The 20,791-nt window shown below is 38.3% G+C and overlaps 1 protein-coding gene across 5 annotated transcripts in view; it reads left to right on the forward strand.

Moving 5' to 3' along the window:
* The window catches only part of LOC118337909 (collagen alpha-1(XXV) chain), a 144,938-nt gene extending 124,902 nt beyond the window's left edge, over positions 1 to 20,036 (forward strand). For 2 of the 5 annotated variants that reach the window (XM_035675067.1, XM_035675070.1), the window contains 21 exons: positions 225 to 269; positions 1,801 to 1,863; positions 3,089 to 3,157; positions 3,932 to 3,976; positions 4,341 to 4,385; positions 4,679 to 4,756; positions 5,239 to 5,262; positions 6,652 to 6,696; positions 6,896 to 6,940; positions 7,322 to 7,402; positions 7,517 to 7,579; positions 7,724 to 7,774; positions 8,588 to 8,614; positions 9,522 to 9,602; positions 10,582 to 10,635; positions 10,767 to 10,820; positions 11,193 to 11,219; positions 12,168 to 12,221; positions 14,136 to 14,213; positions 15,835 to 15,873; positions 16,946 to 20,036. In XM_035675067.1, coding sequence (XP_035530960.1) covers positions 225 to 269; positions 1,801 to 1,863; positions 3,089 to 3,157; positions 3,932 to 3,976; positions 4,341 to 4,385; positions 4,679 to 4,756; positions 5,239 to 5,262; positions 6,652 to 6,696; positions 6,896 to 6,940; positions 7,322 to 7,402; positions 7,517 to 7,579; positions 7,724 to 7,774; positions 8,588 to 8,614; positions 9,522 to 9,602; positions 10,582 to 10,635; positions 10,767 to 10,820; positions 11,193 to 11,219; positions 12,168 to 12,221; positions 14,136 to 14,213; positions 15,835 to 15,873; positions 16,946 to 16,972 — 1,095 coding nt within the window. In that variant the 3' untranslated portion in view covers positions 16,973 to 20,036. Of the gene's footprint in view, positions 1 to 224; positions 270 to 1,800; positions 1,864 to 3,088; positions 3,158 to 3,931; positions 3,977 to 4,340; positions 4,386 to 4,678; positions 4,757 to 5,238; positions 5,263 to 6,651; positions 6,697 to 6,895; positions 6,941 to 7,321; positions 7,403 to 7,516; positions 7,580 to 7,723; positions 7,775 to 8,587; positions 8,615 to 9,521; positions 9,603 to 10,581; positions 10,636 to 10,766; positions 10,821 to 11,192; positions 11,220 to 12,167; positions 13,795 to 14,135; positions 15,874 to 16,263 lie in introns of all 5 variants that reach the window. The other 3 variants (XM_035675069.1, XR_004797199.1, XR_004797198.1) reach the window with 3 other exon arrangements.
* Positions 20,037 to 20,791: the final 755 nt, after the last annotated feature.

Raw genomic sequence — 20,791 nt, forward strand, 5'->3', positions numbered from 1 at the left:
GTGCATGTGGAGTACCTTCTGCTAGTGCTTACCGCAAGCAAATGACAGTCAACATACACTTAAGGACAGCAGGCCACTTTTCAGAATTACAGCAGCTTGATAGCCAGAGAAAACACAAATAGGAAATAAAGTTTAGAGCTAATAGAACCCCAAAGAGCCTACAAATGAGGCTTGACTCAGCTTAGCTTGGCTTGGCTGTAACATGTCACACTCTTCCTGTGTAGGGAGAGCCAGGACTTCCAGGGCTGCCTGGACTCCCAGGGATAAAGGTAAATGCTTCGCTGTTTTTGTCCCCGGTCATCCCCCCCCGGTGTTGTCCCTGTCCATCCCCTTCAGCCCGTCTGTAGCAAGAGTTCAGAGCAAAACTGACCCATCGTCATGCCTTGTGTTTGACACATTATCTTGCTTTCCCTGCTGTGTGGGATTTGTACCCACTTCCATCTGCTTGAGTGGCAGAGGCACAGTTATACCTGCACAATGAAAAGTATGGAGCTCAGGCAAACTGACAAGACCAAATAGTCTATGCTTTTGATCTGAACATGCCAGAAGTCAGCACGAAAACTGTCTCATTAAGGTTTGTGAATAGTGTAGAGGTCTATGAATTAATGATTGGAACGCTGCATCCCTGGCAACAACTTCAGTCTGCTTCCTGGACGTGGCATCAAGAGACTCGGTGCAAAATGTGTCAAAACTACTGCTTGTTAAGGAGAGGAAGTTTGATTTCTATTTGATTATTTCAAGTTTTTTTAACTAGGCTTTCATTATTTTAACCAAGCTGCTTGCTTTATTTTTTTTACTGTATCATAAAAGACAAAAAGCAGATGGTGAACTTAATGCACAAAAAGCTCATAATGATTCACTGCCATCTTGGTGCTTGAAGAATAACAACCACCTCAATGTATCTCAGGATCATTAGCTTGAAATATAACGTGAATGCAAGGAATGCTCACGCGGGCATGATGAGATGATGCTTGTTTCTGCTTTGGTTTTTGTTTTTCTCCCTTTGTGTGCTTGTAATGTGCTGGCCTTGTAAAAAGCCCTTTCATTTTACATTTTATATACTCCTGTTTTTACTTAAGAGGCCTGAATGCTTGATGGATTCTAACAATATTTTGCGAACGTAGCACTCGCGGGCTCTGAGCTCAGCTTGCACTTTGTTCTGCTCTACATTCTTGGCTGTTTATCCAATCAACGTTTGAGTGTCCATTACCTCTCCACAGGCTTCCACAGAGCCTAAACTACTATAGGTGGGAAGTCTGGTTGCAGATGGTGAAGAAATATATTCCAATTAGGTTATTTCACAATCAAATTTAATGTAAATCAAATCAAGCTTCACACCTCATACTGGAAGCTCACTCCTAATACGTGAAAGTGCAAATGCAAAAAAATGTTAAAGCTTCTTCATAAGTGGCAGAGAACCTGGTTTTGCACACACTTACTCAGAACACTTCTGTGTGCCCTGATGAGTTTCTAACAAGGTCAGTCATAACGTCTATTAGGGCTCATAAGAGGGAGTCATTAATGGATGTGAAACCAGGGGATAAATTAACAAGCCATAATTTATAACCGTGTGTGTGTGTGTGTGTGTGTGTGTGTGTGTGATTTATGCACGTCCCTGAGTGTGTGTTTGCGCGCGCTTGTGAAAAGTGCGCGAGCACCAAGTGCATGCCTGTCGTTTTGAATATGTTTGGCCATGCATCTTGTGTACGTGTTTAGCACTCATTAGCTGCGGGGTGGAGGTAGTGCTTCACCAGAAATGCCCTGTTGAAAAATTTGTTATATTTGCTGATTATTTTTCAGGGTGAGCCTGGATTCCTCGGTCCCCAGGGAGAACCAGGGCTTCCAGGACTCCCAGGAACAAAGGTGGGTTGACTTGAGCTTTCCACAGCTTGTTTGTCACAATATGAGAGGTATTTTCTGCTCAGTGACACATATTTCACGTCAATGACGATGAGTTGCGACAGCTTTGACAGATTTTTATCACATCCTGTTATAGTTATCATAGAAATCAGTAATTGCTCTGGGTTTATGGTCTTGTTATGCATTATTATCACTTTACCAAGGTGATTAAGCCTCTGTTTCTTCAAAATGTCACTTGGAAGTGGTCAGAATGAGCTAATCCTCGCCGCTCCCTTTGAGTCGTGACATTATCACACCGTGGAGCCAGCAGTGATAATCCAGACACACTAGAATTAATGTTCGCATTGTCCTTTTGCATCAGACTGTTTGCAGTGCATTGATAATCAGGATATATAACCCTTGCATTGTGCTCTGGTATACATCCGTTGCTTAATCAAATGTCAGGGTATAGCAGAAAAGGAGGAGCATTGCAGCAAGTTGTTTATCTGATGCTTTTTCCTTGTGTTCAGTGATCTGCTCACAGGTTTGAGACAACTGGCGGTTTTACCAGATTTTTCAGGGGGTACTGCTCAAGTCTTTTTAAACACCTCTCAAACAACGACTCTGTAGGTTTATTTTCAAGTCTGCTTATCATCAGTAGGCGGTTATTTGAATAAAAACCAAAGCCTAATTGACTCAACGCTGCTAAATAATACTTGTGTCCCACTTGGTTTTAAGTATCAGTAATAAGTAATAGAGAGAGTTATACCACACCCCCCTCTATTGGCTTTCTTAAGTCACTTCAGAAAATACCCACTACCATACAACAAAGGATTTACATTTGTCTTTAAATATTCATCTTAAGGACAAAGAAGGCTGGATGCAGATGCATTTTTTGGGCTTTTCTTAAAAATAACATTTCGACCTTGTAGAGGGTCACAATCTACCAGGAAAGCAGCTTGTGATGACTCAGCATAAACATTCACCATCGGTCTGTTGAGTAAGCAACCTCACAAGAAGGGCGGGAGACTCTTATAGTAGATTCCTCAGTCATGTCAGCATGACATTAAGGAAACTGAGGTTCATGCCTTATGTTCAGAAGATGCATCACAGCTCTTCTGCTGACAGTAAAAAGCTAGAAACAGAGCCTTGTTCAGCAGTTCTGTGTGACATTTATTAAATACAGGTTGCAAGAGAACAGCGGTAACTTACCTTTGTTGTTGAGCTGTTTGTTCTTTTTTCTGTATAGGGTGAGAGAGGTGACCACGGACCACCAGGAAAGGGCGAAAGAGGAGAAATTGGACCCCTTGGACCAAAGGTCAGTTATTTAAGTGCATGTTTGCACAGATAAATGGCAAAATTAAACAAACTGGATCATTCAGTAGTATGTGTGTGAGGTTTACTACTTCTTCAAACTGTCTTTTCACCCATGTAATTCATAGATTTTTGCTGCCATCTAGAGCCTCGCTAATTTAATTACACACAATAACATTCCCAGAGTTTTAAAAAAGAAAAAGTAGAATGCATTCCTAAAGCAAGAGTTCATTGAATTCATCAAATATTCAATGATGTTAATAGCTGGCTAAACCATTATAGCTTTATAATAAGTGCAAGGCTTTCCCTGGAGTCTGCATAATGTAAACCAAATATAAATGAGTTTACCATTGTTTATGTCTGGCACTGACCCAGCAGGTAGCTTAAGCTCCAGTCTAAACTTAGACGACCCACAGATCTGTTTCACATCCCATTAGAAACCCCAAAAGTGAAACCCATCTTTTATCAATGCCAGAGTTCAAATAAACACTTTCCCCTCTGCGTGGCAGTTATGGCATATTAAAAGCTGGTTATTTTGGTGGACTTGCTCTCCCGGGAGAAGTACGGAAGGTTGATAATATTTCCTTTGTGAAATATGCATTTTAAATGCATTGAATATTTTATGATGAATTTGGATTGAACCCATAAAGAGAGTTTGTTTTATTATTTTAAATGTCATGTTTATATCGTAAGTACTTAGCTTTTATTTTTTATAATGTCCCTCATATCATGACTCTTTTCCTCATGTGTTTTTTTTTTTCTTTTTAACTCATGGCAGGGTTCCCAAGGAGAGTCTGGTACACCTGGTCCTAAAGGGTCAAAGGTGAGCGTGGCAGATATGTTTTCTTAAAGTTCGGTAAACACAGCGTCTTAATTAGTTTATCCTCTAATTATATTCTGCAGGTGATCCAGATCTTAGATTAGATTCACTGTTTTCTTAAACACTACTGTTGTACTTGTGGAAATGTCTTATATTAAGCACATTACATTTTGTCAGAAAATGTTGTTGTAAAATAAAACTTAGTAATAAAAAGTCACATACACGTAGTATGTGTTATACTATGTTTTCATACAAAATACAAGAACTAGAACTTCTTTCACCATAATAGCGATGTATATTTGATACAGTCCATATTCCATATTTTATAGGCAAGTCTTTGATCATTTTTGTTGTCTTCTCACATTAGGGGGAGACTGGAGATAAAGGAGACTTGGGATCTATTGGCCCAAGGGTAAGAAAGTACATTAAAGAAGATAAATGCCTCTGTTCTTCCCCATCTCCAATCATGCCATGATGCTGCATGCTGAAACCTTTAAAACTTTAATTTCCTATGACATGCTTCACTGCACACTTACTGTTAGTAAAACCACACATAGGTTACCACCAGGGGGCAGCAGTCAGACCTTAGCAGTTTTTGGAAAAGAGGCACACTGATATTACTCAACACATGATGGTTTGTATAAATCAGGTGTGCAGTATGAAAGAACGTGTTTAAATGTGTTTCTGGATGTTGATCATGTGCAGGGCCCTCCTGGGCAGAAAGGAGACCAAGGAGCCACTGAAATCATCGACTACAATGGAAACATCCAGGAGGCTCTACAGGTCAGACAAGTCATAACTTAACTCATATTCTTATTGTATTCTTACACAACTCTTATTCTTGTTGCTTCAAAAAGACCTGAATCTGCAAGAGAAGATGGCACAGTGAAACACATCACTTTGGTTACTTATTAGTAAATAATCAGTAATTTAATTAATTTTATTTGCAATGTCATTGTCACAATACAAAAAGGTTTTTTCACAAGATTTTTGTCACATTGCAAATTGCACATGCAACCTTTGTTTCTGCTGAGTTACAGTCGTAAATGAAAGTGTATTCCTTAAGTTAATGCAATGCCCTCAAATTAAACAATCTTTTCAGGGTATGTCCTCTACAGATAATAAAGGCTAACATCTGTTCTTTAACAAATAACTAATTTTGAGGGTGTATTTGTGCAGAAATGTGCTGACACAAAAGGTTTCTTTCCTGTATGACCTCTGCAATCTTATGTCTTCTCCGTTTCCGCTCCTTTGGCCTACTGCAGAAGATTACCACTATTACAGTAACGGTAATTAGGCTCTGTGTATTCTGTGTCATGTAGTATCAAGTAATTCATTTTGTCCTCGCATGGGCCCAACCCAGTTCACACCTTGGTTTGCACTGCTTTGTTGTATTTGTCGCTCCCTTACCCAGCAACATGTTTGTTTAACAGCGAATGAATCAGTACTAAGTGCTGCGTTTATGCTTCTCTGTGATCAGTGCTATGAGCTGCCTGAGTTGCTGGTTATCTATCTGAATGTCGGTAAAATATCCCTTTGAAATAACCTCACTCCAGTCCATTTTTGGTCAAAATCATCATCAAAGTACATAGAACAGTCATGATTATAGTTGAGGCTAGATTGCCAAGCAGGCAAAGCGAGCGACGGCTCCAGAACTCCAAGGCCATGGTTTAATCAAGTTTAATATTGACTTATATGATAAGAGCTTGAAATGTGCTTCAGACCTTGTCTTGAAAAGGGTCTGTGTTCGAAGTTGTAGTTTTAAGACCCACATTCTTTCAGTATTTTACTTATATAATGCATATTTCGAAATCGTTGGGTTCAGTTAATTGTAATCAAGTTTCCACACAGCAAATCTGGAGCCAGGTAATATAGATAGAAAAACTGTACAAATTGCAGAGAAAGTGGGAGGAAGGGTTATAATGCTACTGATCACAGATTGTCCAGCCAAGTATTAAAATGAACTATATAATCTAAGAAAGCTACATGTATATTCTTTTTTTTTTATATTCAAAAATTGAAATAAAAAAGAATCACACTTGACTGAGTTTTGGAAAACACAGTGGAGATCCTGTGAAAGTGACAACAAAAGCAACATTATGTATTATGTTGGTAAGCCTGGAAGGGATTTAGCGTGTTTAGCATCACACATGAAAGTGAAATCTTCCTAAAGAATCATCTTTGTTACCAAAACTCAGCTTTATCTGGGTTATGTTTGATAGCCTTGCAGGAAATTGGCATGTTTATCACACATTGTCACATAATTCTAGTATTTAATTCTAAATATATAAGCTATGTGAGCTAAGTACATAATTTATTGTCCATTTTAAAAGAAATGCACACATTTCAAATAATAGAAATTGTTCAAATTGGGAAGAATTATTATGTTTAGTGTCACTTATACTGAACTTAGTGTTTGAATTTCTCTTATTTATGATAATTATTTATCCATATTTTCTAGCTAACATATTTTTGACTTTAGCATGTGTCTTTCAGTTGAGCATCATAGTTCATAACTGATTGCTAACATTTTGCCCGTTGCAAGTCATTTCATTGTGATGATCAGCTCCATTGTTTATGAAATGTGTATTGAATTGTTCAAACCCAATAAAAAGTATATATCCTCAGTAGAGTAGAAGTGTAATTAAATCTACTCCTGTGTCTGTCTTTGTGTACAGGGTCCTCCTGGACCTACTGGGCCAATGGGACCGCAGGGTTTAAAGGTAAACTCTATTTTCTGCACTTTTTTGCATCCCATCTACAGTATTGAGTGTTTCCTTACATGTGCACATCTCATGTTAACTGTAACCTCTTTCTTATACCTAAAAATCACCATATATTACTGTCCCATAGCAAAATAAAACAGGAAACACCTGTAGTTTTATTATGTTTGTAAGATTTTGTCTTTTCTTCCTCTCCAAGGGGGACCGTGGTATGCCTGGTCTTCCTGGACTCGATGGTGAAAGAGTGAGTTCATGATATATATTTATGTATTGATCAGCTAAATTTTGATCTAGTTTATCTAGAAGAAAGACCTTTACTTCAAGGTCCAGTGTGTAACATTTAGGAGGATCTATTAGCAAAAATAGAAGATATAAATATACATAAACAATCCATAACTAGGTTTTCACACATTTCACGACCACTACAGTTTTCTCCTTCTCCTTAGAAAGGGAGGATGAAACGAGGGAGTTGTGATCTGCAACTACCCCGCTAGATGCAAATAAATCGAACACAGTGGTCCTTTTAAATCACTTTATATTGATGAGGCTATTAACTCAGGATTACTCTATAAATATCCCAATAGTGCATAGTTAAATATGTGTACATTTTGCCCTCCCCTCTCAGGGCTACAAAGGTTCCAAAGGAGACATGGGAATGCCCGGCGCTTCAGGGGAGAAAGGAACAACTGGTTTACCTGGGCTACCTGTAAGTCTACAATTTTCTAATAAGCCCTTGGAAAATCTTGTTTGTGGTCACAGACTCTTTAACCATCTTATCAAACAGAATCTAAACATGTCTTATGAATTGTTTGCTCCTTAGGGTGTCAATGGGATGAAAGGGGACAAGGGAGATTCAGGTCTACCTGGTCCTCAAGGTCCATCAGTAAGTCACATTAAACATTTATTATGACTTGCCATAAACATACTCAAAGTTGTTGTTCATTGCAAACATTCATGCTGTTGATGCAGTCAAAGTATAATCACCATTATTCAGTAATAATAAAATATATATGTTAAATATTTCCAGATCAGTGGTCCTCCAGGACCACCAGGGCCACATGGACCCCCAGGACCCATGGTAAGTGTGTCTAAAAAGCCTCATCAGTGGACAGTTTACTATACTTACGGTAGAACATCCCACACTTTAATTAATCACATAGTATGAATATGCAAATATACATTTTGTACATGTCATTTATGACCATACTCACAGAATATTGACTCTAAATAACTGATTGTAATGTAATGAGCAGCTGTACAATGTGTCAGCATATTTAAAACCTTTGTCCTCCTTGTGGCACACTAGCCCAACCCGTTTATAGACAGGTGTTTTTAATTCTCTATGTTGCTGGAGTGAAAAGATTGTGATTACAGATTATTTAATCACAGTAACCATACAAAACATATACACTATGGTTCATGTTCCAACAAGTCCATGCCTCTATGTGCTCACATCAAACAACTTCTAACTTTTAACATCTTAACTTAAAGCTTTAAAGGCTAAAAGACAAAACTCTAGCCAACAAACGGGTTCCCTCAGTTTCTGATTGCATCTTTCAGCTGAATATTTGCTCCCCAGTATACCAGTTTGTCCTCTGTGTCATTCCACAGCAGTGTTTGTGTATAGAATCACCTAGGAAAAAAGAAAGAGAAAACACAGGGCTGAGTACTTGGCAATACTTGACTGTGGGGAAATTCATAGTGCTGAACTTGTTCTCCAATCCCTTCCTCACATCTTCAACAGCAACTTATTTCCTGTGATTTGGACAAAATGGAAAAGGACAGATTAGATTAAAAAAAACATTGTTTAGTTGTATAAAACAAGAAATAAATATAGTTGTTTATGAGACCAGCCACAAACTAATGTTTTGGGATGTTTTCATGTTTTCAGGGCCCCCATGGTTTCCCTGGACCAAAGGTAAAGTACAGCCTCTTCACATATATGATAATGTACGTTCAGTCACTATGACTGTAATTAAACCGCTTTTTAGTCCTTCTAACCATTACCCTCTAGTGAGAACTGTAACACATTATAATTTGTAAATGTTGCTGTATAAACAGTTGAAATCTTCCTATTAAATATTTGTTTATTTGTGCATCCTCAGATACCTCAGTTAAATCCAATTCAGGACAAGGCAGTTCAGATGCATAAAGAAAAAAAAAACATGAAAATTGTTTTTAAAAGACAATAAAGACAATGAAAACAAAAGCATGCAAATAAATAGTTACAAATTAAAAATCATCTAATCTATAGGAAAGTAAACTAAAAGCTGCTTCATGTTGCTTGGTTTTGATCCTGGGAATACTGAGTGATGTATTTAGGCCCAAGACTATTTATATTACATTATATGTGTTTCATATACAAGTAATATGATTTTAAAATCCACCCTTTGACACACAAAAGTGAAACATGTATTAATCATAGAAAAAAACAAGCTCTAGATGAGTGTGTCATAAACATGCCACTTACAGTATTAGTTTGTATGTTCTGTCACTGATTTCTTGTAGAAACTGGTAGCATTATAGCAATGCCATTATTGTAGCAAATGCTTTTTTTTTAGATGAGTACCATGCTGTTTAACAACCTACATGAGCTAAGGAATAAGGAGGAAGGGTCCAGACACAGTGAATATTAGTCTTTTTTACTGATAGATGACACAGAAGATGACAATTACAGGACTGCAGAGATGTACAAGGATGTATATTACAGTACTGTAAAGTAAGATGAACCACAGGAACGAGCATCAATGAAACAAAAGAGTCACAGGTGCAATTGCAGGTACAGAAACTGTATCATGCTCACCTACTTCCCTTGTTTTTTATAGGGGGAACCTGGTCTGCATGGTGTGAAGGGGATGCGAGGGGAACCAGGACACAAAGGGGACCGCGGACCACTGGGGCTCCCCGTGAGTACAGCCGTGCACCATGGGATATTTCCAACTGCAAAGCCCTGTCCTTTATTTCCTAAGACATCTATAGAAATCTCTCATTTCTATTTTAGCCATGTCCGATTTCCTGTTGTGCATTAGTGCACACATTTGAGTGTGTGTGCGTGTAGGTGTGCGTGCGTGGTGTGTGTGTGTGTGTGTGTGTGTGTGTGTGTGTGTGTGTGTGTTTATATGGTCTTCTCCATTTTCTGTCCCCATTTTCATTTGCCTGGGCTGACTATTTTTGTGACCTCCCTGTAACACACAGTGTAATTTAGTTGTTGTAAACCCTGCCATCAACCTGTCCTAATAACAGTGTTCATCTGGTACTAATCCCGCCTTGTTCATGTCACTCATACCTCCATAACCACACAGGGAGCCTCCGGCTTGGACGGCAAGCCCGGAATTAGGGTGAGTGTCATGTGACCAAGAGGCTTCACCACCCAAACTTCTGCCTACTTCTTTTCCCTCTCACCCTCCATACAGTTCCCCTTTTCCTCAACTTCTGTACCACCATCAGCCGATTATATTGTATTTCATTGTGACCAAAAACGAAGTTTTATAAGCTTTTGTTGGATGTTTACATCTTAGTTAGGTGTCATGACTTTAATTAAGCCACACTGAGTTGAGTTCTGAGGATAGTGACCATACAGAAAGCTGTTACGTCATTTCAAGGCTCTCGTTTTGTCCCGTGTTGCATTAACTCAGCATTAACACACACTCATACATTAACTGTGTCAGCAGTGTCGTAAATGTCCTCTGTGGCCAATGCACGTGTACTAGCAGCAGTTCTGTGTGCTGGTTGTAGGTCAAACCAGATGGGAATATTGTACAAATGTGGATGCTAAACATGAGTTTCGCTTTCCATCTGTTATTTGTTTGAAAAATGGACTTTATTTTGAAATACCTGCTGTAGTCCAATGAAGTAAACTCACCATGACCACGCTGCTGTTTGCAGGGCACGGATGGGCCTTCGGGTCCAGCTGGTCCAGCTGGGCCGAAGGGTGACATAGTAAGATATTAAATTATGTCCTTATACCTGACTGATGATACATTTTAACTTTAATTTTAGTGTTGGCTCATTGAAAAGTGACTGTGTACTTTACAATTCATGTGACTGCAACACTGATTCTTCTGTATTAGGGTGAGAAAGGAGCACAGGGCGAGCCTGGACCAAGAGGACCTTATGGACTGCCTGTAAGTATGATGAGGATATATTGAAGAAACTATCTTTATTCAACCTCACTATTGGATTGGAACATTGAGTCCTCAGCTCTCGCTAATTGGGTTAAAGCTGAAATTCCTATAGGTTGGAGTGGGTTTGACCAGTTCTTACAACTGTTCTGGGTGACAATGACACATATATTTTAGAGAAACAGACACACTAAAACACACACTTAAAATGTGATGTTTCATATCATGTTAAACAACAGCTGCTTACATTTCTCCACATTTATTGAACCAGGCATGATCTGTATATTTGTGCAGGCTCTCACTGAGAGAGTTAGATGCATGTAAACGTCAGTGTTTCATGAAAATTATGATGCAACTCTTGTTCTTTATGTGCAGGGAGCTGCTGGAACACCAGGCTTGGATGTAAGTCTCTAAAACTTTGTTTTCACAGATTTCTCTCTTTCAGCATTAAGATGTGACACAGAATCAAATGGCAGCTTCCAGTATACTGCAGGGGTACTTGGCTAAAAAGCTTTTAAATATAAAAGCAATATCAGAAAAAGAGACTGGACCAACTCTCTAGAATCAACTGCTTTGACATATACCAAAAACATGCTTTTTATTGTGAAAAACAAACTTAGCAAGTTGTGACATAAAGCATGAGGAAGGAAATTCAATAAGTATTAATTATTTAGAACCAAGTGTGGAGCACCGTTTCATAGAGAACATGCACAACTCACTGTTTGCAACAGCTCAATTTATCATTTTACATAAACCCCATCCCACAAGTATCACATATATTCCCAAAAGTCCCATTATGTGAAAGAGCCCTATCCCATAAGTCATGAAATACGCACCAAGACGTGCAGGTAACCTAGGAATAGGCTACACTCTGTAGAGCTGAAGTTGGCATGATTTTTATTTCTACAATCCAACTGATTCAGTGTGAGTACAGATAGGAGTTTACTGTGTATATTATGTGGTGCTAACTAACTAATCAGTGATGGTGGAATAGTGGACTCAAACTTTTGTTAAAGACCTTGGATTTTAATATGTTATTGCCATTGATTCTGAAGAATTACAGCTTTTTCCCTTTTTTATGACATTTCTCTATATTTAAAGGCCAGTTACATATTGGTTAAATAGAGAATGTATAAACTCTAAATACAGCAGCAGTAAGATTTTGTTGTTTCTTGTTTCACATCCCTCAACCTTCTCTTGGTCTCTCATTTATTTTACTTTTCACCCTCTCTCAGCTTCTTTTCTTGTTGCTTTTTAGCTTGACCCTGATGTGTTATCTTCAGCCTTGTCAGGACAAGTCTATTGTCTTTGCACAGTAAAGAGTAATTCAGTGGAGTTGTACTTTTACAGGGGTTGCCAGGCTTAAGGGGAGAGAAAGGCGACGTTGGGGAAAGAGGAGAAAAGGTAGATGTAGAGAGGATATGATGGCTTGTCAACCCCTTAACATTACAGAGGACTGATGTCAATGGACAGTGACAGGAAATATACTGTAGAGGTATTTTGTATGCTAAGTTTAGTTTCTTCCTCATTTTAAATACACTGAGACTCTGACATAGATTATGTGGTTGTTGGATGGAATAGCGTGGTTGGAAGGAATTTAAATATATGCTTCTTAATGAATTTCTTATATTGTACTATTTATATTATACATAACATGCTAGTTTAATGTTTTTTTGGTAGCATTTCTACTTTCTTGAGAGATTAACTCGACCAGAAGTTTAACTAAATAATTGGATAACAACTCTGTACAAAGTAAAGTTTCCTTTGCATAAAATATCATCTTCCCAATCCAGCTTTTGTTCTCCACTTTTGAATGTATGCCATTTCATTTCTCAAAATCACAAGTCAAATCTCATTCTGAGGCATAAAAAAAAAGTGATTTCAACATGTTAGACCGAACAAGTCCATTGACAACAGGCTCTTTAAATTCATGTTTGTTTTATTTCTGTTGTTTCCATGCATGGACATACACAAAAACATTTCACTTCCACAAGTTGTTGAGCCTGTTGATAACTCACCCTTGCTTGTGTATACAGTAGTTTATCTCTCTTTCAGTGCTAATCTGTATGTTTCCACACTTACTTACACGTATAATGTATTTCTCATGTCTTTGAGAAACTGTATCCCATTCCTTGGTGCATGAGGATAAACTTACTTCAGACAAATACTCTGAGAATCTCTTTATTTCCAATACAGAATAGATCTTAGCGGTGCTTCTCTTCCGGGTACTTAGCAACAGCTGTCAACACTGAAAGATTATGGATGACAGAATTTGAATGATGATCAAAGAAAATGCATAAACAGGCACTAGAATAGAATAGAATACAAAATGCATGCACACAATACAGTATGGCACAAATTCCTGCAAATTCACACCATTAAAAGTACAATTACAATTGCACATTTTATCTCATGAGGGGCTAGGAATGTTCCTGTGCCATTACATTTGGGAACTTTAGTACAGAAAAAGGTACCTCAAACATTTATTTATTGTGTATTTTGTCATGCATGCACTGAGTGAGATATGACTAACCCAAATATGAAGTTTGAACGTTTTCAGTGTGTCGTAGATTTAATTCTGTCCCTCTGGAGGTTTTTTCCCTGCTACTCTTTCTCATCCTTCGTGCCCTTGACACCCCTTTTGGCGATCAGCTCTGTTTTTTACTCCCTCCTACTGTATTATTCCCCCTTTTTGTCCTCCTCCTGTCCTGAGGAATGTTTTTAGAATACCCAATACTGTCTGATATCCCCCTCCTATCTAACATTGACCATGTCTCTTTCTCCTTTGTGGGCCATAGCCTCCGCTTTTTAATCATTCCCTCCCAATAGCAGTGCTGTCCCAAATGTTCAAAAAAATGATGTTAACTTGACCAAATCGTTGTATCCACAGGGGGAGAAGGGAAAGAAGGGCAAAAAAGGGCCTAAGGGCGAGAAAGGAGAACAGGGTGCCCCTGGATTAGATGCACCCTGCCCATTGGTATGTTCCAACTGTGAGCTGGAAATCGCCTCCCAGCCTTGTAGAGCAGTCGTCCCCAAACAAGGATGAGAGCCCTGTGGCTGAACAGATACCCAGCTTCCACCAGACCATAGAATGGTCCTAAAACCCAGGAAACTATCCTGTAACTCTGCAATTCAAACACAAAAATAAACCATTTAATGCTGAAAAACATATAATTTTGGCTGGATTGTGGTATCAGCACGCTCACAGGGCAGCTCCTCCCTTGCCAACCCCTTGTGTCCGTTGTAGTGGACGGATGCAAGGGTTAAGGGTCGTCCACCTCTCTCCCAGTAACACTCCTAGGTCATCTTTGCAAACAGGGTTTCCGGGGATTTAAGGGTGAAAAGGGGGAACCAGGGCAGCCAGGTCTGGATGGGCTGGATGCCCCATGCCAATTGGTACAGTATTTCTCTTTTTCCTCCACCTCTTGCCCATGCATGCTGCTCACCTTCAGTCATTACTGACAGCAAACCATGCATGACTTGAGAGCTTAACAATCATGAACATGCCTTATTTGAAGCACAGCTCCATTTTCCATTCATGAATTGTTTAAAAATAAACAAAAAAAACACACGCACCAACATATACTTCACTAACTTCCTGACTGCAAGCAGCCTCTTTTAGATATCACACATCATGACAAGTGAAGTATACAAATAAACATATGGTTGTTGATATAATTGATACTTAAATCTATCCCTCTAACTGAATCCTTCCATTCCCCTGATTAAAACCTGAAAAGGGTTCTGTTTAAATCCTGTTTCCTTCAAGCTGATACCTCCATAGCCCCAGTTACCTATTTAACCCGATGCTAACACAGACTCCTTTACTGATGCCCATGCTACTGGCACATGGACCCCTCCTCTACTCTGTTAACTCCCCCTTTCCCTTTCCTGTATTTGTACCAATTGGGCCAGACCACAACTAGAAGAGAAAATCAGTCAAGTGGTTACAGTTCCAGACCTATTCAAGATGAGAACATGAATTTTGATGATTTTATGATTCCTTCTGCTGCTAAGACAATACTGTGTTATGCATGGGAGTTCTAACACTGTGAGTAGAATGTTTAGTGGTTAAAGTACATGAGAACTAATTGTAAGAGAACATTGTGACTATATAAGCATAATGCAATGAAATGAGTTATAGGTAAGAAAAAATCATATATCACAAATGTCATCTCATTAAATGTCATCTATATTCATTGACTTGAACCAGCTGCAATGACTTTATCTTAAGATAAACTCCCTGATTTTGTAAGTGTTTTTCATCTCAACTTTGAGATGAACTATAATAAAATCAGAGAGTAGAATCATCAGTATATTGATGTGCATGAGCCACTGTATTTTTTGCTGTGTATTATGTGCATGGATGAGAATACACTCTTGCAGTTTTCATTACATTCATTATTCAAATTATTCAAAATTCAAATTCCTGCTACATAAAAATCCTTTTTAAAGAACTTAATTTCACATCAAGTGCAATGAGTCAGAGAAAGTTTGTGCAGTTTACATTGTGACATTTCCTTCCCTAAACTAGACACTGTAGCATTAAATTCAGTATTTCAACATAGACATAGTGATGCAATTTTCAGCAGCTACACATTAAACAAACTTTCAATTTTGAGGACTTCAATACCCAGAAATCCTATATTTTTAACTCTTTGAGAAAGCAGTAAACACAGTTTACTCGTGTTGACTGTCAGTTTCTAATCATCAGGTAAAAGAAATAGTAAGTAAGTAGTAGAAATAGTATAATTAATGTAGATGTGAGAAGTGAGGTTTCTGATGAACACTCCTCTTTTGCTTCTGGTTTGATTTGAATTAAATTATCTGTGGGAAAAAAACTTTCTATGAAGTAGCTTAAAGTATGACATTTGTTATGTGTTCTTGTGGGTTCAAATCTAGTCATTTATCAAACTTTAAATCATTGTGTGAGCTGAATCTATTAACAGCAAACCTCCCATTCCTGTTTACAGTCCTCATATTTTTGTTGTTTCCCCTGCTACTCTCCTCTAAACAGGGCCCAGATGGATTACCAATGCCTGGTTGCTGGCAGAAGGTAAGACATATTTGAGTAACATTACAGACTTCAATAGTGCAGCACATGTACAGAGTGAACAAAATATAAGGGCCATATTTAAAATACATACAGGAAAGTGAAGTAAATTGCATCTAGGTTTGGAATGTGGAATCAAAACCATAGTTTGGACTGTGATTCAATTCCTCTTTCCTGTTAAATGGACATAGAAAGTGCTCTTAATATTTTGTTCACTCCGTGTCAGTTCAGTTTCTTCATGTGGGTTTCAGCTTCTCTATGTTTGCATGGGTTTTTCTGTTACCCAAGTCGTAACAACTGTGTCAAACCAGATTTTACAACTCTCAAAGTCATGAAACAATGTGAAAACATGTCCATCTTCATGTCATTCTCTCTTCTGTGTTTTTCTTGCAGTGATCACTCTAACCTGAAACGCATGGAGTTTGTAAATAATGCTTCTTTTATGGTATTTATAGTTTTTTTAATGGATTAAAAAAAAAGTCTAAAAGAAAAAGAAGTCAATGTGTACAATGATACAAAAAGAGATAACTGTCCCGAGTTTCACGCCCTAAGCTGCTTCTACTCACATCACCGTGTGGAAAAAACAACAACAACCGTGTGTGTGTGTTCGCTCTCTCACATCCACATCGTGGTGGAGTTCAGATCCTCAGCTGGCAAGAGAACTTGTCTCTGTAGTCTTTGCATGGCTCAGACTGGAGCGGCGCAGCCCGGCCAGACTCACGGTGGTGAAAAGGAGACGTGGAAAGAAGGAGGAGGAGGAGGAAGTGGAGGATGGGGGGGATCTGGACTGGCTCTCTAACACCAAACGCTAGGTGTTTTGTGTCGTTTCGTCTCAACAAGCTCACCACCCATTCATGCAGCACTGTGCCAAACAGAACATTGCACCCCTGACCCTGCAAAAGCATGAGTAGTAATAATGAAACTATATTTATATGTATTGTACATACATGTCACTGTTTTGTGGTTGCGTCATGGCTTCTGCAGAAAAAGATAAAAAAAACAACACTAACATAAGAAAACAACAACCCCAGAGCTCTAAATTAGTAATTTTTTGCTTTCCTTTAATCTTCCCAAGGGAGTCACGCCATGGCTGGTAGCCTGAAAATCCCCAGAAAGTAAAAAGCTGTTGGTTATTGTTGCTTTATTGTGGTGATGCCTGCAGAGAGAGAGGGTATGATATCAGCAGGTTTTCACTGTTGCACTCAGCAATCATCGTCGTTGTGGTGCCTCCCAGCAGCCACATGTCTGCGGACAAGAGGGGAGAACTTAGCAGGCTCTGCACTGACAGGAAAACAAATCGGGCTCACGTGGATTTGAGATTGGAGAGGCCTGCTCGAGGAACCGCCTCTGAGCACGGGAATGGATTCCGCAGGAGAGTCGCTAAGAGTCTCATCGATCTCCATAGAGATCAGCTGGAGCATCTGCCTCTCCTGACAGGCAGCGCTTCAAGGTCTACTGAGAGCGTTAACAGAATGCAATCATGTTTTTTCTTTATTTTGTTTTTGCTCTCATTCTTTAACATTGTTTGTATTTTGTGTATAATAGCCTTTGGTGCCTCAAGCTTTTATTCATTCCTTTATCAGAAATGTACAACTTTATATCATATTTGGAATTTTTGGAATGGTGTTTTGTTTCAGAAGGGTATGCTTTGTTTGGTTAAAAAAAGGTTGTAAGAGTATTGAAAAGTCACACATTGCGCACTGTTTTTCATACGAGTTGTTTTTACAGGATGTTGAAATAGCATGTTAGGTCATAGCTTCACTTGAGCACACTGTAAGATTGCATCCATGGTGACTGTGCAGCCTCTGATCTTACTAGTGGTTTTGAAGAAGCTCATCGTTTGTACAAAACGCATCCGACAGTGTAACAAATATGCTACTTGTTCATTCTGGACTTGTTGTATGGGATGTTAATTGTACAGTGTTGTCAATTCACTGCATGTACACAATTTATGACTTATGGATTTCTTAAATATTGAAAATTAGCATTGATTTGAGCAAGTGTATCGGAGGCGTAACACGTTGTTTCAGGGTTGGGGTTCAGGTTCAGCTCAGCATACAGCAGCTGGTAGTGTCAGATGTGTCAGATTATGTTGAACAGAACAATCTCACACTGCTCTTTTACACCTCATGTATTGTCTTAAAACATGTATTACAGTGCAAGGTAAGCTAAATCGAACAGACGCAGTTAATTGGTAAACTTCCATTAGCTACACCACAGTCTAACTGGTGGCCAGTTATGTCACATTCCATATCAGATGGAGCAAAAAGTGGAGCAGTACGTCAACATAGTTTATTCATCTTTTCTTATACTCAGATTGCCTCCTGACATAGTAGGTGCTATGCAAGGTGATACTCGGTACTTCTTTTCTTTACAACATTAGAAATATGCATGATGATTTACTGTAAGGGCAGATGTGAAAAACCAACATTTTGTTGTGATGTAGCAGCAACCACAGGTGGATTGAAGAAGATTTTTTTCCCATATGGTTTCTGTTTGATTGTACAGTTCATCTCATCGTTATAAAGAATGGGTGCACATCTGTATAGATTATAATGGTGCTATCTGATAGTAGGTCAACAGCAGCTCAAATGATGCGCTCTACCAGTGGCAAGAACTACACAACAGGTTTCTTTATTGTTGTTGGGGTTTTATGTATGTAACAATTTTAAGGTTTTTTTTTTGTGCATATATTTGTGTATTTGTCTCAATATTTTAAGTGGTACATTATTTATTTTTCTATAATTTCTTAAATGAAGGCATTTTGGTTCTAAACAGCATTCCTTTCAGTTGTTTTGATGTCAGTTTCTCTGTTGATATTATGAGAATTTTGGATCATGCTATGGCATCACATAACAGTTATGCAAACGGTGCAGTGTGAGGGAAGGTGGTCATTTACAAATTACAGACCAGTGTGTATTCACTGTGCATTTAATTCAGCTTATAGGCCTTACAATTGAATACATCTGCTTTTATTTAATTTTGTGTGTCAAAAAGCTAACTATGACAACAGAGTTGGCCTGAATGTTGACAGGCCCAGCCAATGCAACCGCGTAACAAGTTAAATATCACATCTTTTTCTCACGCTCTCTCTTCTCTCTCTCTTTACATTGAATGTAGTTTGATATATGTATAGTGGGTTATTAATGTACTGTTAAAATGTGCTCATTTGACAAGAAGTGCAATTTATACTTTGGTTAATGTGTGTAGCATCAAATGCAGCTGTAATATCACGTCATTGTGATTTCTATAGCTCCATTTGCTCAGTTATGCTACCCTGTATACCACTACCTGGAAAGAAAATGTAGTAATTTAGTAGAAGACGAAGAAATCAATGTAAACACAGACCTTTCATTAAATATCAGATTTTGATTGGTTTAAACTTCCTCAAATACTGTCCCTTCACTCATGTTTTAAAATGCTATTTCCATTACTTAATATTTACTAAGTTTTGCATTGTGTTTTTTTATTTTGTGTTTTGATTTCCAGCCTTTGTTACAGTATTTGTTCTCACAAATTGCTGTATCTTTAGCATGTGCAGCTACTTTTTTAATTGATTTTTTTATTTGATTGATTTTTTTTTTTGTTTGTTTGTTTATTTTTGATTGTTGTGTTTCCTTGTTAAATTTTCAAATTTAGTTTATTCTGCTATTAGCAGAAGTGCCAAAACCTTTTATTTCCATATCAGTATTAGCAGAGCTGGTCAGGGGCTCCAAAATGACTTACTGATAAGCTAAGTCTGTGTGTTTGTCATTGTTACAGAAAATGCTCTGAATCAAGTTTTCCTCTGTAGAAACAGTACACGCCCATGAGCCACACTTCAACACAACCTCTCAGATAAGGGTAAAAGTGCTGGTGTAGGATAACTAAGTCACATTCATCTGCTTTATGTTCTCTTATTCAGAACTCTGGAACTCTTACACATACTCCCCATTGCACCACAGCCTTACTCCTATAAGTATACTGCCACATACTCTCCAGAATAAAATACATTGTTGGTACAGGACAACAAATTCAAAGCAAAATCCACATTGTGGCTTTTTTGAGTTAAAACTGCATTGTTTTGGTCGTGGTATATGTTCAGTTTCTGTTCTGCATTTGTATTACAGTACTCTTTTTTTTTTTTTTACCCACTTGATTGACATTTCTTTAAAGACCCTTGTGTTCACACATGGCTATATATTTCAAGATGACATTTCATATGACTGTACTGTTGGAGCCAAATAAACAGTCTTTCAAATACATCAAACAGTAGTCTGGCCTTTATTGCTAGTCTTCAATATCCCATTATTGAATATTATGTTGTCTAGTAGAGTAGCTGCTGCTAATAGCTAGAAAATGCATTTAGGTTTTTTGCATGGGTTTTGCCCATGTGTATATTGCACATGTTGCAACATATGCAGCTATACTAGCTCTAAATAAAAGTCCTATATGCTACATTAAACGTTTGAAGGTGACAGATTATCAGTAAAATCTACTCTAAAGTATTTAAAAAAGTAAAAGTACCTATAATGCATTTGAACAATTTTCTCTAATAATGCATTTTTTAATTAATCATATTTTTGGACACACACCAGTAACTGTAGCTGTCAGATAAATGCAGTGGGGTAAAATGATGCCTCCCTCTAAAATGTAATAAAGTAGCGTCAAATGCAAACACTCAAGTACAGGAACCTCAAAACAGTACGTGAGTAAACACGTAAATAACGTCTCAACGTGTAAAAACAGTCTATCGTCATCAAACAGCTGTGGAACAGGTTTGAGTACCTGTCCTCGAGGCATCTGCAAGCTGTCCGCAGTAAATGTCCGACTAGGTGGCAGCACGAGAGAGCTGCGCGAGAGAGCCGCGGCTCAACGTGGGGTGCGTGCGCGCGCGTGTATAAAGCCGGGTTGTTTGTGCTCGAGCAGATGTAGCCAAACC

The sequence above is a fragment of the Morone saxatilis genome, unplaced genomic scaffold, assembly GCF_004916995.1.
Source record: "Morone saxatilis isolate NCDOM2014 unplaced genomic scaffold, NCSU_SB_2.0 Contig4, whole genome shotgun sequence".
Taxonomy (NCBI): Eukaryota; Metazoa; Chordata; class Actinopteri; family Moronidae; genus Morone; species Morone saxatilis.